The sequence below is a fragment of the Tupaia chinensis genome, unplaced genomic scaffold (genome assembly GCF_000334495.1).
Source record: "Tupaia chinensis unplaced genomic scaffold, TupChi_1.0 Scaffold147282_1, whole genome shotgun sequence".
NCBI lineage: Eukaryota > Metazoa > Chordata > Mammalia > Scandentia > Tupaiidae > Tupaia > Tupaia belangeri.
This window is the reverse complement of record NW_006207133.1, coordinates 3,302,871-3,318,904: the sequence shown is the minus strand read 5'-3', so window position 1 is coordinate 3,318,904 and position 16,034 is coordinate 3,302,871. Positions and strand designations below refer to the sequence as shown.

General features: G+C 42.0%; 1 protein-coding gene and 1 pseudogene across 6 annotated transcripts in view; one reads left to right on the top strand and one right to left on the bottom strand.

The window, feature by feature from the left end:
• Positions 1-16,034, bottom strand: part of CFAP221 (cilia and flagella associated protein 221) — a 130,809-nt gene that overhangs the window by 112,449 nt on the left and 2,326 nt on the right. For 5 of the 6 annotated variants that reach the window (XM_006169564.1, XM_006169565.2, XM_006169566.1 and 2 more), the window contains exons 2-5: positions 14,994-15,179; positions 12,495-12,595; positions 1,042-1,128; positions 807-905 (exon numbers count right to left, since the gene is read on the bottom strand). In XM_006169564.1, the coding sequence (XP_006169626.1) occupies positions 807-905; positions 1,042-1,128; positions 12,495-12,595; positions 14,994-15,132 (426 nt within the window). In that variant the 5' untranslated portion in view covers positions 15,133-15,179. Of the gene's footprint in view, positions 1-806; positions 906-1,041; positions 1,129-5,926; positions 6,126-12,494; positions 12,596-14,993; positions 15,180-16,034 lie in introns of those variants that run through there. The other variant, XM_006169568.1, reaches the window with a different exon arrangement.
• Positions 7,018-7,391, top strand: LOC106734012 (40S ribosomal protein S25 pseudogene; annotated as a pseudogene).

Here is a 16,034-nt window from a genome sequence, read left to right as displayed (position 1 = left end):
TAATATATATATATATAATTTTAAAAAATCCAGCCTCAGGGATTTGAAAAATACACCAGGTACTTGGTGAGTGTGTCCACAATCCCAACAGGATGGAGAAATGAAGGGACTGTACATAATCACACCCCACTGGTAGATGCTTTCTCCCTCTCTCTCCTTCTGGCTGTCTCTCTTTGGTGAGCACACATGCCCTCTGGCAATTAAAACAAAACAAAAACATTTAATTAACCTTCATGCTTCTCAGGTTATAAGACTGGGCCTGAAATACAGAACAAAGGAATATGTGGAGGAGATGGTTTTCAGACAACGATTGGCAATAAGCAGAGCTAGCTCTGGCTGGAGGCTAAAGAATGAATTAGGTGACCTAGAAAAGGCTCCTAAGAAGTCAGCTCTCACCTTCCTGCAGAAGCCCAGGTCTGCCTCTGTGTTTACTCCCACATGAGCCACGGGCCAACTGCCAGTCACCCTTGCTTATTCCAGGACAGGGGTTGTTAATTTTTAGCCTCACATTTAAAGGAGTACACTGAAGCTATTGGAAGAAACCTTCATCAACTCCCAGCATCACATGAGGACTGAGGTTTTAGGCACAGAATAGCAATAAACAGTATTCTTGGGCCCTGTTGGATTCCTAGAAGCCTACCACTCCTGTGGACAGTGGGCCTTCCATGTCCATCAGATTGGCTATTCAGGGAGCACTCAAAGTGTTTTGCTGAGAAAGCTCTTACTCATCATTCCATCTCTCTTCCTCTCTTAAGTATATCAATTTTCACTGCCTTCCAAAAAAAAAGCAATTTCAAGAAACTTGCCTTGCAGTGAATGCGGATGCAGTCGTAATAGTATCGCCACTCATCTGGAGAAAATGTGACAGTGACCGTGAGGGACAAGCCAGGGACAAGGCGGTGATCCTGGAAGACAAGGGGGCTCCTGTTGAGACAAGCTCAGGGGGCACCACAGGTGATAAGACATGACACCTCATCCTGGGCAAGTCCAAGACCAATAGAAGAACCCCATAGGGATAGCAGGCATCCGAGTAAGGCTCACCTTCTTCACATAATCAACCTGAAAGTACTTGGTTTGTGGAGGTAGAATATGAACATGTGTGTCTTCATTGGAAATGTTGGCCAGATGCTGGAAGAGAAGCAGCAGCATTTAGAATAAGGACATTGTTTTATTTACATATTTATGTGCACATTCATCTCCTTATTTATTTATACCTCATCTCATTCCTAAAGGGCTTTGAGGTGATATCATGTATTTTTAAAAAATAATTATTTTTAAATTTAATTTTATTTATTCATTCATTTATTTCAGTTTGGCCATGGAGAGAGAGACAGAGAAAGTGAGAAAGCAAGCCACCAAGTCTGGGACTCGAATCATGGTCGGCCATGTGGGAGTGTCCAGCGCCCTAACCACCATGCCACCTGCTGGTCCCAATAGCATGTATTTTTTAAAACTGTTTATATAATAGGAAATATATCATAACCATGCACCACCATGCCACCTGCTGGTCCCAATATCATGTATTTTTTAAAACTTTTTATATAATAGGAAATATATCATAACCATATAAAGAATAATAAAATAAAGACAATAAGCAGCATTTTTTTTCTAGATAGTGTGTGTGTTTTGTCAGAGACAGAAATCAGCAATCCCTACTCTGGGAGTGTTTAGTGAGCACTGAGGTATGCTAATCCAGCATCCACACTCTAGAAGTGGTTACTGGAGTACTTCAACCATGGTCACCTAGACCAACATAGGAAGGTCTTCTGTACTAGCAGGAGGGATGCTCAGATTACATGGACTAACTAAAAACACCATCCAGGCACTTCTACTCTTTTTTTTTTCTTTTCTTTTTTTGGAGAGGTTTTTGCTATAGGCTATGTGCGCTCTCCTGAAAGACAGAGAGAGAAAGAGAGACAGAAAGTGAGAAATCACCCCCCCCCCCGGCACGCTGCAATCCCTTCTCCTCCATTTTCTTCTCAGGATCTTGGGCACGCACGCACACACACTCAGCGTGAGTTTAAGCCACTGGGTCCAGGGCTCGAACCACAGTTGGCTATATGGGAGTCTAGCGACATAGCTATTATGCTAACTACTGGTCCCTGGGCACTTCCACTCTTGAACAAACAGGTATGACAGTATTGTGAGTTCAGAAGCCAGTATCCTTAGAGTGACAGTCAGAGGCTTAGGATTCCCCAGGGTCCCTTTCAGGACTTCACAAAAACATTCTGTCAGCCGTTTTGCTGCATCTGCTGCCGGCAAAGCTCCTCTCCCAGAACCTAGTTAGGACTTCTTACCAATTACAGGTAGAATGACTTTTTTTTGCCTGCTGGCAAGTAAGAGTTCACACACGTGGTAGAATTTCCCTAGGCCTGTTTTCTTCACAGGCCACCTGGTAGAAAAGCTGCTAGGGAGGGGACCTGTGGCTCCTGCCTCCCATCATGGTCAGACTATAATATCTACCTGACAATCAATAATAACTTCAGTGCTGGGGACCAGCGTAATGGCTTTGTCGCTGGACTCCCACGTAGTTGACCGCGGTTCGCCTCCCGGACCCGGTGGCTTAAAACTCACGCCGGGCGTGTGTGCGTGCATGCCCAAGATCCCGAGAAGAGAATGGAGGAGAAGGGACTGCGGCGTGGCCATCCCCCCTGGGGAGGGGGGTGATTTCTCGCTTTCTATCTCTTTGTCTCTCTCTGTCTTTCTGGCGAGCGCACGTGGCCTATAGCAAAAACCTCTCCAAAAAAAGAAAAAAAATAACTTCACTGCTTAGGGTAGTTTGCAATAAGTGATATCATATGTGGAAGACTAGAGAGGCCTCTCCTCAAAGCTGCTGGGAGGCTCAGTTATTCCAGTATTCCCAAATGGCCCTATGGAAAGTAGGAACTGGAATTCCTGAGACTGGACATCCAGCTAGGCATTATGGGGAGATTCTGTCTTAAAACAAACAAACAAACAAACAAAAAACAGGCATGGAAGTGGCTGCGACTGCAGTCAACTGGGAGGCTGAGGCAGGAGGATTGCAATAAAAAGACACTGTCTTCCAAAAAGGAAGGCTGGTCCCATAGCCTAGTAGTTAAGGGACTCAGATCCCACATGGTCAACTGTGTGGTTCGAATCACATCCCAGTTTGCTTGGAAAACATGCCAGGCACATATACACGCATGCCCCAAATCCCGACAGGATGGAGAAATGGGAAAAAAGCGATTGTGCCATGAGCACACTCCACTGGGGAACACTTTCTTTTTCCCTCTGTCCCTGGCAAGCACATGTACACTCTGGCTTATAAACAACAACAGGCCAACAGGCGGTGTGCTGGTGAAGGTGCTGAACATACACCCCTGGCTTATAAACAACAACAACAACAAAACAAAGGAAAAAATAAAAAATATAACAAAACACAAGTAAACCTAATGTTGCCTAAAATTCTGTCCTTTGTTCCAATTTGGGGGTCAGTAGGCATCCCAGTTCCTCTAAGATCTCTGTTCTCCTAGAAACTGACCTTCTCCCAGCTCTATGGGCCCTAATTCCTTGGTGCTGCCTCCATAGGGCTCCCTATTGTCTCTCATGGGAAATTCAGTCCCTTCTACAGTTTCTCAGATCAACTCAGCACCACCCCCACATACAGAAGACAGAAACCACCAAACATACATTAAGTGGTCATGATTTAACAGACATTACTCAGGATTTACAGGGATTTATTTCCCAGACAGGGCCCATAGCTCTCTCTACTCCCACTCCCAGAGATCTCTGTTTCTCATGAGCTCCTTCTGGGTCCTCCTGGAAAGTGTGTTCTTCCTCTAGAGGGCAGGGCAGAACCTGCTCTCCAGTGAAGTCTTGGCTTGGAGTGGGTGTGGCCAACCTTCAATCCTAAGCACTTGTCATAGCATTTTTCCAAATATAACACTTTAACCTCCAACTTGGGGTGTCTGTGTGTGTGTGTGTGTCTGTGTGGTTATAGTGATAGGTCCTGCTGTGTTGCCCATTCTGGTCTCGAACTGAGGATTCTCTTTCCTCAGGCTCCAAGTAGCAAGTACCTCAGCCTTACAGGCTTGCACCACCACCCAGCTGAAGTTGAGTCTTTTAATATCTCTCCTCAGTGGCACAGAAAAAGGTTAATATAATACTTAGTTTCAGGGATCTGGGGACAAAATTCAAGTAGCCCTACAAGCTCTTTGGTTTTTTTCTTAAAATGCACGTTGACCATGTATTCTACAATAAAATTATGCTCCATACAGCATTTCCCCTAAATGTGAGAGTGAAACTGATGCTGTAGAAAATTGTACTGTTTATGCCGTGGCTTCCCACACACTGAGGAGAAGCCACTGGGATTCATGGTCCTAATTTTGAGAAGCAAGATCTTGGGTGGAGAAGGGGATCTCTAAAGGCTGTACTAGGGAACTGAAAACTAATATTATTATTTCAGAAGGAACTGTTCACTTATTTAAGACAAAACCTTATAGGCTAACAATTTTTGTTTTGAGCTGACAATAGCAACATTAGCTGTCCCATGAGAAAATTGATAGTTTATTTACTTAATAAATATAATTTCCTAGATAAGTCTTTCTACAAAGAGGAATAAAATTTTAAGATGTATTTTTTTTTTTGAGAGGTTTTTGTTATAGGGCGCATGTGCTCACCAGACAGACAGAGAGAGACATAGAGACAGAAAGTAAGAAATCACCCCCCAGGGGGGATGGCCACGCCTCAATCCCTTCTCCTCCATTCTCTTCTCGGGATCTGGGGCATGCACGCACACGCACCCGGCGTGAGTTTAAGACACCGGGTCCAGGACTCGAACCACGGTCAACTACGTGGGAGTCCAATGACATAGCCATTACGCTAACTGCTGATCCCAAGTTGTATTGGTTTTGAGAAAACTGGGGGCCATCATTTCAAATTTTAAAGTAAATTGAAGCACTATTTCAATATGAATGCAAATAAAATATTTCAAATCTTTTAACCCAATGTGAATTGATCTCCAATGTTAATGAACAATTTATTGTGGTTTTAAACACACATTCAATCATTCCATTCTTGGGCAATTTACATACTTTCCTGTACAAAATCAAGATAAAAGCAGTTACTGGATTTTTCCCCCTTGTTTGGCAAGAATCTCAAGGTAATTGCTTTAGACTTCCGCTGAACTTCACTGGTGGAAACAGGACCGACTTCCCTAAGAACTCCCCGAATGCTATTAAGATAAAATCATTTTGTACTTTTATCTATTTCCGTTTGTTTTAATGTCTGATAGAAGAAATATAACTACTTAGACTTTACACTGGATTTACTTGGAATCAGTGAGCCCCTGCCAAGTCAATCTCTTCCAATACAGTGAGTTCAGTTATTGTTTACCGATGTTTACCGAGTGCCTCCTGCGTGTTAGGCACTGCACTACTTCCTGGGGAAGTAGCAACACAAAAGACAAACCTGCTTCTGTTCCCGAGCAGAATGAGGTTTCGTATCTTTTAAGGTTTAGTATCTTTTGCAATAATTAAGTCATACTCCCTTGTTTCCCAGGCATTCTCAATAGGGGGTAATATGATCTACAAGGAGTAAAAGTTGGTTCCTGATAAGGCAAAACAGTCATAGATGCTACAATGGCTTCTGACCTTCCAAAACTCGACCCTACCTGACAGTATCTCACTCTTGAGTTTTTCTGATTAATGACACCCTGAGGATGTTAATGAAAGAAGAGGCTGAGAACCACATTTATCCTCTAAAATACCAGCAAGTTGATCTTCCTCAAGGACATATTATCCCTGTTTAAAAACACTTTAACTTCTTGCTGCTATCTGAAGTACATGTTCTTTATGTTAATGTTTTCATCCCAACTCACATTTCCCATTATTACCCTCTAAAAGCCCTGTAATCCAAGTAAACCAGCTTGCACGTTGGCCTCCGAATATGCCACATGCTCACTCACCCTGGACTTCTTGCCACTTGCCATTTTGCTTTTGTGCTATCTGAAATGGCTTCTCTGCGAGTCTTTTTACATGGTTCTGTGTGGGTGAGCTGCTGCCTTCCCTCTACAGAGCATGTTCCTCTGCTTCTTCATGTCCCTTGACTTATCTTGTGTCATGTTCAATTTGTGTTTTTAGTTTTTGCTAGGGTACATGTGCTCACTGGAAAGAGAGAGAGGGAGAGAGAGAAAGAGAAAGTGAGAAAGCACCCTCCATGGGAGACGACTATGCTGCAATCTCTTCTTCATTCTTCTCTGGGGATTTTGGGCATGAACACACACATACCCGGTTTTTCAAGCCAATGGGTCTTGGCCTTGAACTGCACAGTCAGCCATATGTGATCTAGCTGTCTTAACCACCATGTCACTGGCTGGCCCTGTTTGGTACTTTTTAAATACCTTCTACTACTTGGAAATTTTGATTTCATTCACCTTTAAATTTCCCCAAATGCTTTGACATTTTGCCTGGCACTTCGTGGATGCTCTTACTGTGTACAGAATTAAACAGGAGAAAATTCTTAACTCTATTAAAGACATGATAACATACACCAGAAAGTACAGCTTCATTAGTGATAACATCCAAAAAGTTAGAGAAATAAAGAGAAAAGTGTGCAGTTAATGTGATTAAAACTATAAAGAGGGCAAAACAATTTTAAATTTAGTAACATTTTTAGAATCACTAATAGTAACTAAGGAAAATAAAATACCAATTTTAAAAAGCTATGCTATGCCCTAAAAAAGTCATGTTGTTCTTATTTTTAGTAACTTATAAAATTACTAGTTATTAACTCTAATACATTTTCATCCTATAAAGAGTGCCAATATTTCTTCAAATTATGAGACTCATGGCAAGCTAATTATGACTTAAGTGACGCTGAGAAAATTCCATTTTAAGGATGGTTAAACTCTCTTCCCCTGTACCTACACAGTGGAATATATCCTAAGGCTGGTGGCAAAAGATATTAAACATCTATCATAAAAATGGATTCTGACTTGCTTTTCTTTTCAACCTCTTAGCAAGGCACAGTGGCCGCTGCTGCTCTCCTGGCTTCATAATGCCGCGCAAGGACGACAAGAAGAAAAAAGATGCCGGGAAGTTGGCCAAGAAGGACAAAGACCCAGGGAACAAATCTGGGGGCAAGGCCAAGACAAAGTGGTCCAAAGGCAAAGTTCAGGACAAGCTCAATAACCTGGTCTTGTTTGACAAAGCTACAACCGACAAACTCTGTAAGAAGTTCCCACCGATAAGCTCATAACCCCAGCTGTTGTCTCCAAGAGGCTGAAGATTCACGGTTATCTGGCCAAGGCAGCACTTCAGAAGCTTCTTAGTAAAGGGCTTATCAAACAAGTTTTAAAGCACAGGGCGCAAGTAATTTACACAAGAAATACCAAGGGTGGAGATGTCCCAGCTGCTGATGAAGATGCATGAACGGGCACAACCAATTGTACATTTGAAAAAATTAAAATTTATTAAACAAAATAAATGGATTATGACTTAATAGTAAGATTGTAATACCTCCCCAAGCTGATCTACATATCCAATGTAATTCCTGTTAAAATCCTGTTTGTTGCAGAAATTGACAAACTGGTTTTAAAAGTCATATGGAATTGAAAGGGCCCCAAATGGTTAAAGTTATCTTGAAAAGGAACAAGTTGGAGGACTCATACTTCCTGATTTCAAAACTTGCCATAAACCAGCCACAGTAATCATGTGTGGTATAGCCTTAGGGCAGGCATATACATCAATGGAATAGGATCAAGTCCAGGAATAAACCCTCACATTTACAGTCAACTGATTTTCAACAAGAGCACCAAGATCATTCAATGGAGAAAGAAGAGTCTTTTAAAAAAGTAATACTGGGACATAGGAGAGATTGAAATAGAATCTTTACCTCACACAATACATACAAATGAAATGAAAATAAAATAGAGGTCAGTGCAGAAGCACAGTGATAATGCAATATCTCATGATACTGAGGCCATGTAGAAAGGTCCCCTTTCATGTTCGAGATTTTCCTGTGCATACCAGGCATGTGTGTGCGTGCTCGTGATCCTGGCTGGCCAAGGCTGGGGGTAGGATCACAGCATGAAGACCTGTTGAAAGTACCTGTCTGTCTTTCTCTCTGTGTCTTCCGCTCTCATGGAAGATATGCATAAATAAATAAATAAACTGTAGACCTAAATATAAGAGCAAATACTATAAAACTCTTATTAGAAAACATAAGCCTAAATCTTTGTGACCTTAGATATGTCAATGGTTTCTTAGATATGACACCAAAAGCTTAAGAAATGAGAAAAAAAAAAACCATAAATTGGTCTTTATCAAAATTTTAAAAATTTGTGTTCCAAAGGACACTATAAGAAAATTAAAAGACAACCTATACTATGGGGAAAATACTTGCAAGTCACATACCTGAGAAGAGACTTTTAATAAAATATACAAAGAACTCTTAAAATTCAGAAATAAAAACAAATTTCTTTTTTTAAAGATTTATTTAATTTTATTTATTCATCCATTTATTTAAATTTGACCTGAGAGAGACACAGAGAGAGAGAGAGGGGAAGTAAGAAAGCAAGCCACCAGGTCCAGGACTTGAACTGTGGTCGGCCATGTGGGAGTGTCCAGTGCCTTAACCACCACGCCACCCCTGGTCCCACGAATTTCTTAATGTAAAATGGGCAAGGGATTCAAAAAGACAATTCTCTAAGGAACATATACAAATGGCCAATAAACTTGTGCAAAGACTTCATCAGTCTCTAGGAAAGTGCAAATAAACTGTAGTGAGCTAAATAGTGGGCTCAAAAATGTCTACATTTTAATCCCTGGAACCTATTAATGTGACCTTATTAGAAAAAAAGTCTTTGTAGATGTTATTAAGTTAAGTATCTTGAGATGAGATCATCCTGATTACTTGGGTGGGCCTTAAATCCAATGACAAGTGCCCTTTAAGAGCAGAAGAGAAGACATAGGGAGACAGAGGGAAAGGCCATGTGAAGATGGAGGCCGAGATTGGAGTTAACACAGCCATAAGCCAATAAACACCTAGAGCCACTGGAAATTGAAAGGTCTCCCCAAGTACTTTGGAGGGAGTGCAGCCCTTGTGGCCCCTTAATTTTGGACTCTGGCCTCCAGAACTGTGAAAGAATAAATTTCTGTTTTTTCTTTCTTCCTTTTTTTTTTGTTTGCTTGTTTTATGTTTTAGATTTTTGCCATAGGGTGGGTGTCTGTGCTTGCCAGAGAGAGGTTGAGAGAAAGCGAGGGAAAGTGAAAAATCACCTCCCAGCAGCAATGGCAATCGCAATCTCTTCTCCTCCATTTTCCTCTTAAGATTTTGGGCACAGATACACATGCACCTGGAGTGAATTTTAAGCTACCGGGACTGGGACTCAAACCACAGCATCACCAGGTGGGATCCAGCACTGTAACACCACACTACCTGTTGACCTAGCTTTTATAGTACCCTGAATCTATAGTGATTTGTTATGGCAGCCAAAGAAAATTAATACAACCTAACCATTCCACTCCTAGGTGTATATTCAAGAGAACTGAAAATATATCCACAAAAGCATATCTGTTCATGTTTATTGCAGCTCCATAACAGCTCCAACATGGGACAATCCAAGTATCCATCAAATGATGACTAGATAAACACAATGTGATATATCCATACAATGGAATATTATTCAGTCCTAAAAATAGATGAAGGGGTCAGCTCTGTAGCCTTGTGGTTGAGGCAGCTGGATTCCACATGGCTGACTATGCAGTTTGAGTCTGAGATCCAGCAGCTCAGGGAACATGCTGGGTGCATGTGATAAGTGCCCAAAATTCCAACAGGAGGGGGAGATAGAAGAGAAAGGATTGTAGTGTGATTGTGCCCTATGGAGAGTGCTTTCTCACTTTCTCCCTCTCTGGCAAAAAATAAATAAAAATTAATTAATTAATTAAAGTTAAAGTGAATGAAGTGCTGATACATGCTACAAGTTGGATGAGCCTATTAAACATTATGGCAAGTGAAAAGAAGTCATCACCGAAGACTACATGCTGTATGATTTCATTATGTGAGATGCCCAGAGTAGTCAAATCCATAGAGACAGAAAATATATGAATACTTGCCTAGGGTAAAAATGGTGTGAGTGTGAGAATGGGGGAGTGAGGAAGCAGGGATAAGGAGTGACTGATAATGGTTTCTTTTAGGGTGATAAAAATGACTAGATGTACATTATGTTAACGACCACACAACAATATGAGTATACTAAAAACCACTGGATTGTATGTGCACTGCAAATCGGTAAATTTATGGCATGTGAATTACATTTCAATTAAGCAATAAAAAGAAGAGAATCATAAGGAGCAAGTAATAAAATTCTATTTTAGCTTTGAGTATGTATTTAGTTTATAAACAATGAGTCCTTATGAATGATAATTATTTTAGATCTATCCAACCATAACCTAAACAGCAAACCTCATAACCAGAAAAAGTAGGCTCCAGAATGAATCATTAACTTTGGTTTTTGAGGCTGTGTTCTAAGAAATGTATCCTTGGGGGCTGATGGGTAAATTTCCCAATCACAATCTTAAATCCTCGCCCTTTTCCTAAGAGGGAATTATTGCCACCTAACAGGTTTCTCTCTTAATTTATTCTCTTTCAACCCACTTCGGTGTATAAGGACTCATGGAAACTGTTCTCTGTTCAGGACTGCAGGACAGAAACCTAAAGCACTTCCTGAGAGCTTTTCCATTGGTCAGTTTCCTCTAGGGATTGTGCTCACTCTGAATAGTCTATTATAAGAGGAACTTTTTCTTTAAATGGTCCATTTTAACCCATGGCTTCTAAGAAAGCATTACAATTGTAGTAGAGATGTAACGTGATGGGAAATGTAAGTAGAGATTCTTGTGCAGCTAGGGACAGGGGCCAGAAGGGGTACAGCACATACAGAGGCAGAGTCTCAGAGGGTCCACATGAAGAGAGCCCACTGTGGCCCCAGTCCGTCATTTCCTCAGAGACCAGTTTGGTTCAGATTTAGGGCGCAGTATGGAGTAGTTCTAAGGCCTCATGCCTGGTGTCACTTTAAGAGTTTGTGGTGCGATCACTGAGGTTGGAAAACAGATACAAATGTTTAGGGCCATTTTCATGTAGGTTAATACAGTTGGGACTTTGCAGGCACACAGAGCCCATCCCAGTCAACATCCAGGTCAATGAGAAACCCAGGAAAAATTGGCCCTCGGTGTTAACCTGCAGTTGCTCTGGGATTTTCTGGGATTGGGTTACTTTGCAATCCAGCAGATGACTATCTGTCTCTTCGGAGTCCATTCAGTGAAGCTTACCCCTACCTCCCCAGATCTTTCCCTCTGGCTAGAATGACTGAGTCAGGCATGAGTATCTAACCTAAGCAAGTTAAACAGATCACATTAGAACCTCCTCGGAAGGGGACACTCCCTTCTGTGGTGTTGTAAGCCTGGATCAAGAGTGGTTTGAGGAAGGTTACCTAAGAACCACATCTGGGAGGGACCAGCAGTTAGCGTAATGGCTATGTCGCTGGACTCCCACGTAGTCAACTGCGGTTGGCGTCCCAGACCCAGTGGCTTAAAACTCACGCTGGGCGCATGTGCGTGCGTGCCCAAGATCCCGAGAGGAGAATGGAGAAGGGATTGTGGCATGGCCATCCCCCCTGGGAGGTGATTTCTCGCTTTCTGTCTCTCTGTCTCTCTTTGTCTGTCTGGCAAGCACAGGGGCCCTATAGCAAAAACCTCTCAAAAAAAAAAAAAAAAAAAAAGGCCCACATCTGGGACCAGCAGTTGGCATAATGGCTATGTCGCTGGATTCCCAAAAGGAGAGGGAGATGGAAGAGAAAGGATTGTAGTGTGACCACGCCCTATGGAGAGTGTAGTTGAACGCAGTTCGAGTCCCAGACCTGGTGACTTAAATTCATGCCGGGTGCATGTGTGTGCATGCCCAGGATCCTGAGAGGAGAATGGAGGAGAAAGGATTGCAGTGTGACCATCCCCCCTGGGGGTGATTTCTCACTTTCTGTCTCTCTGTCTCTCTCTGTGTTTCTGGTGAGCGCACGTGCCCTATAGCAAAAACCTCTCCAAAAAAAAAAGAAAAAAGAACCATATTCTGCCTCTGTCCGTTAGTAGCTCTGTGTCCATGAAAAATGACTTAACCCTGTGGAATCTCGGTTTCCTTATCTATATAATGAGAGTAACAAAGTGATCACAGAGCTAGCATAGGACTCAATTAAATCATGTAGAACAGAACGCACGGAATCTTGCCCCTAGTAATCGCCTAGCAATGACATCTATTTGGAAAGAGTTGGGGGGGGGGCAGTAGTTTTTGGCAGGAAGGAAGTAACTTCAACAAGGACATCAATGAAACTTTAAAATTTCTCACCGCAGAATTCTCTTTCTGCCCCAATTTATACCTGTACTTTGGCTGATTATGCTGCTTTTTAGATGAATGAGTGATAAAAACGCCCAACATTCCCATCATTTCATTGTGATGATTAATTATCCCACTTCAGAAGTACCTACCAGAATCTGTTGGTGCTGTTTTTCAACTTGATAGCCTCCAAAGTGTAATATTCCAGGTCTTGCCTGTATGACTTTATTATTCAGAAGTTTTGCATAAACCTCTGTAAAAACAATGTAGATCAGTATCTCCTGAGATAGTAGAGAAAATATTAAATTAAAGAAGCATGATCAACATAGGCTTCTCTTCAATTTACAATGGTCTAGGCATATGCAAGTTTCAGAAATGGGAAACAGCTGTCGGTGAGATTGATTTTCTGTTCCAAATAAACTGAACAGTGCTTCTTCTCAATTTTTAAACATCACTTAGGCAATATCATCACATACAAATGTATATATACCACTTAAGATCTGTTCAAAGAATTTGCCATTTCCACATTTTCTACAAGTCTTTGGAATAAAACACCAGCTCATAAAGAGCACACACCACGTCTTTGATCTGTACATAGAGTTTACTTATTATGTAATGAATACCCAATGTAATTATCCAGACACCAAGTGTTTGATTTTATTACTGTGTATTTAACTTTTATTATTTTATTTTGTCTGAATAGCTGAATAGAAATTACATGTGATATAGTGTAATCTTAAAGCTCTAAATAATTATCACTCTGGACAGCAAAGTCTCAAACTGCTTTTGTTGCCATGTGAATATCTTTGTCCTCTTTAAGTATTGAACAAGATAAAAACAGCTACGCTCACAAAAGTGTCCAGGTCTATAAAACTTATCCCAGTTCTTTACGTAGGCTGAAGCAGAGATGTGCAGAGAAGGCACTTAAAACCCACTATGGTAATTTGGGTGCCTTAAGTACTTTGTGCCAGGCAGTGCTGTGCATGCATTTGTTTATAATTCTTAGTTCAACCCTACCAGGAATTATTTCTACTTTGCAGATGAAAGAACTGAAACTCAGCAAGGTTAAGCAACTTACCCATAGTCGGTCATCAACAATCAAGCCCAGGTCTGTCTGATGCCAGCCACTAAACTGCTTTCCTCAAAGTCAAAAGTTATAATGTGGAAGAAACTGGGGGCTAAATGATGGCACTGAAGTAATGCAACACTCTGGGAGGATGACCCACGTGGGAAGGTTCTGGGTTCGTGTCCAAAGATTTCCCTGCACATGTCGGGTACACACATGCTCGTGATCCAGGGCTAAGTGGGGGATTGTGGCGTGAAGATCCTGTTAGGGGTCCTGTCTCTGTCTTTCTCTCAGAAGAAATAAATGAACTTTTATACACACATATAGGGTGGAGAAAAGGAGGAAAGATGACAAAAGGCAGGAGGAAATTTTGTAAAAAAAATTGTTCAATTTCTTACAAATGCTAACCTTCTGACTCTGGCTACATCTAAATCCTGAAAGCCATGGACACCCTCACCCCGCATGAAGTCGGTGTGAACATTTGATGTTTATCTTCCTCACTGGGGGAATTGTCACTGTTAACAGCTTTGGACCAAAGTGAAGGGCTGGGACAGGGAAGAATGTCAGGGAGACTGGCAACCTCGAAAGGTTATTATTTGGTCATTTTGTAAGTGCAGAAATTACCATGATTCCGTCATTTCTTTTTAATGCCAAAAGATTTTTATTTTTCTGAAGGGCCAGCCACACAGTAGATGTAAAACTGGCATTTTTCTGCTAATGCCCATAAAGTGGTCAAGTGTACTAATTTGTATTTGGTAAGTTCTATAGCAATAAAAGAGCCAAACCAAAATATTCCGTTTCTAACATTGAGATAGACTTTGAAGGACGAGTAGGGTGCACCAGGCATGATGGTGGAGAGCTGGTTTCACCAGTTGAACACCAGCTTCCCACCAACTGGGATCAATCATGTAGCCTCTGAGCCTCAGCTGCTCCAACAGTAAAGTGAAAATAAAACATATCTCATGACGTAGTTGTGTGGGGTTAAATGTGAATAACAGGCAAAATGATGAGTCTTTTCCTTAATAGCTAAGGGATATGAGTGGACCAGGCAAGGAGATATAGAATGCTCAAGGTCTGACAGAATGGGATGACTTGGGGGGCTGGAACTGGGGGTGAGCAGGGTGCAGCGTGGGGCTGGAGCTAGGAGGCAGGCTCAGATCAGATAGCAAGGGGCCAAGTAAAAGGTGGTTATTCTGTACACAAGGGGAACCGTAGAGAGCGTCTGTGTGGACCAATGACAAGAGCCAGCCAGGATGATTCCGGAAAGGAAACTGACGGGGGACACTATGACCTGGGAGGACAGCACTGCAACAGCCCCAGTGACCTGCAAAGGATGAGAAAGGAGGAAGCAAGGACAGATGGAAAGGCATTTGAGGAAGTGGAACAGAATGTAGTAACTGATGAGCACCACAGAAACGTTATCAGCTAAGTGGGTGCATCTATAGAACTATTGCTCTTAACAAGAACTGCTATATGCCTATAAAACAATACAGATAAATCAGCACCAAAATTCTGTTCTGCTTTCTGGACTTTGGATCCCCTGGGAAGATGTGTTAATAAACAAATCTGCTTTCTAACCACCTACTTGATTCTAGGAGGTGATTAGGTACTTCTGTTCTTTTCTTGGGCTCCTCCACTAAGCTCCTCAAAAGGTAGGGTGACAGATTATTAAAGGGTTCTTCAGCATTCTTTAGTTCTCTGCTGGGGGTTTTTGCCACTGCCATTTTATCATGAAAAATGGAGTCTTCTTTTTAGAGCCAAAGGTCATTTCCTGGGGAGAAAACAGTAGCAGTATAATCACCCCTGAGAAACTACACAAACATTTTTTCTCAAGTCTTGACAAATGTACCTCTTGTCACGTGTGCTTTACTGTAGCTCAGACCCTGTCTGGCCCTCGACTCAGCTGGCTACTCCATTCCCACACACGGCTGTCAGATTAATCTTCTTACATCACATTCCAACCCAATGTCGTGCTTTTTTTTTTTCTGAACCCTTCTGTGGACCTTCATTCTCAAGAGTTTTTCTCAAAATGTACTCCTAGGATGCTTCTAAAGTCAGTGGTAGGAGCACATAAGGGAAAAGCAAAGGCTTCCACAGTCAAGTAAGTTTGAAAAATGTTGGTATCAATAGTTAAACAGAGGGCCAACAGGTGGTGTGGTGGTTAGGGTGCTGACTCCCACATGGCTCATAGCATGGTTCAAGTCCCGGACTCAGCAGATTGAAAAACACACAGGGCGCATGTGTGTACATGCCCAAAAATCCCCAAAAGAATGGAGAAGAAGGGATTGTAGTGTAGCCATCCCTCACTGGGGGGTGATTTCTTACTTTCTGTCTCTCTCTACCTAGTACACATGCCCAACAGCAAAACTAAAACAAAACGAAACAGTTAAATAGGACTCTCCTTTCTGAGATTTCCCACATCAGTTTCTTAGAGGTGTGTGACCATGGCACCCTTTAACACTTGGACACACAGATTACAGGACACTGGCTGTTATGTCACCTTCCTGGGCTCCTGTTAACTGGGGTGAGGAGGAGGTGGTGAAGCCTACAGCCCAGGAAGGTGACAATGGCCAGTGTGCAGACCTGGTGCATGCCTAGGAGCTCTGTGAGCCTCAGCTCCTGCTGA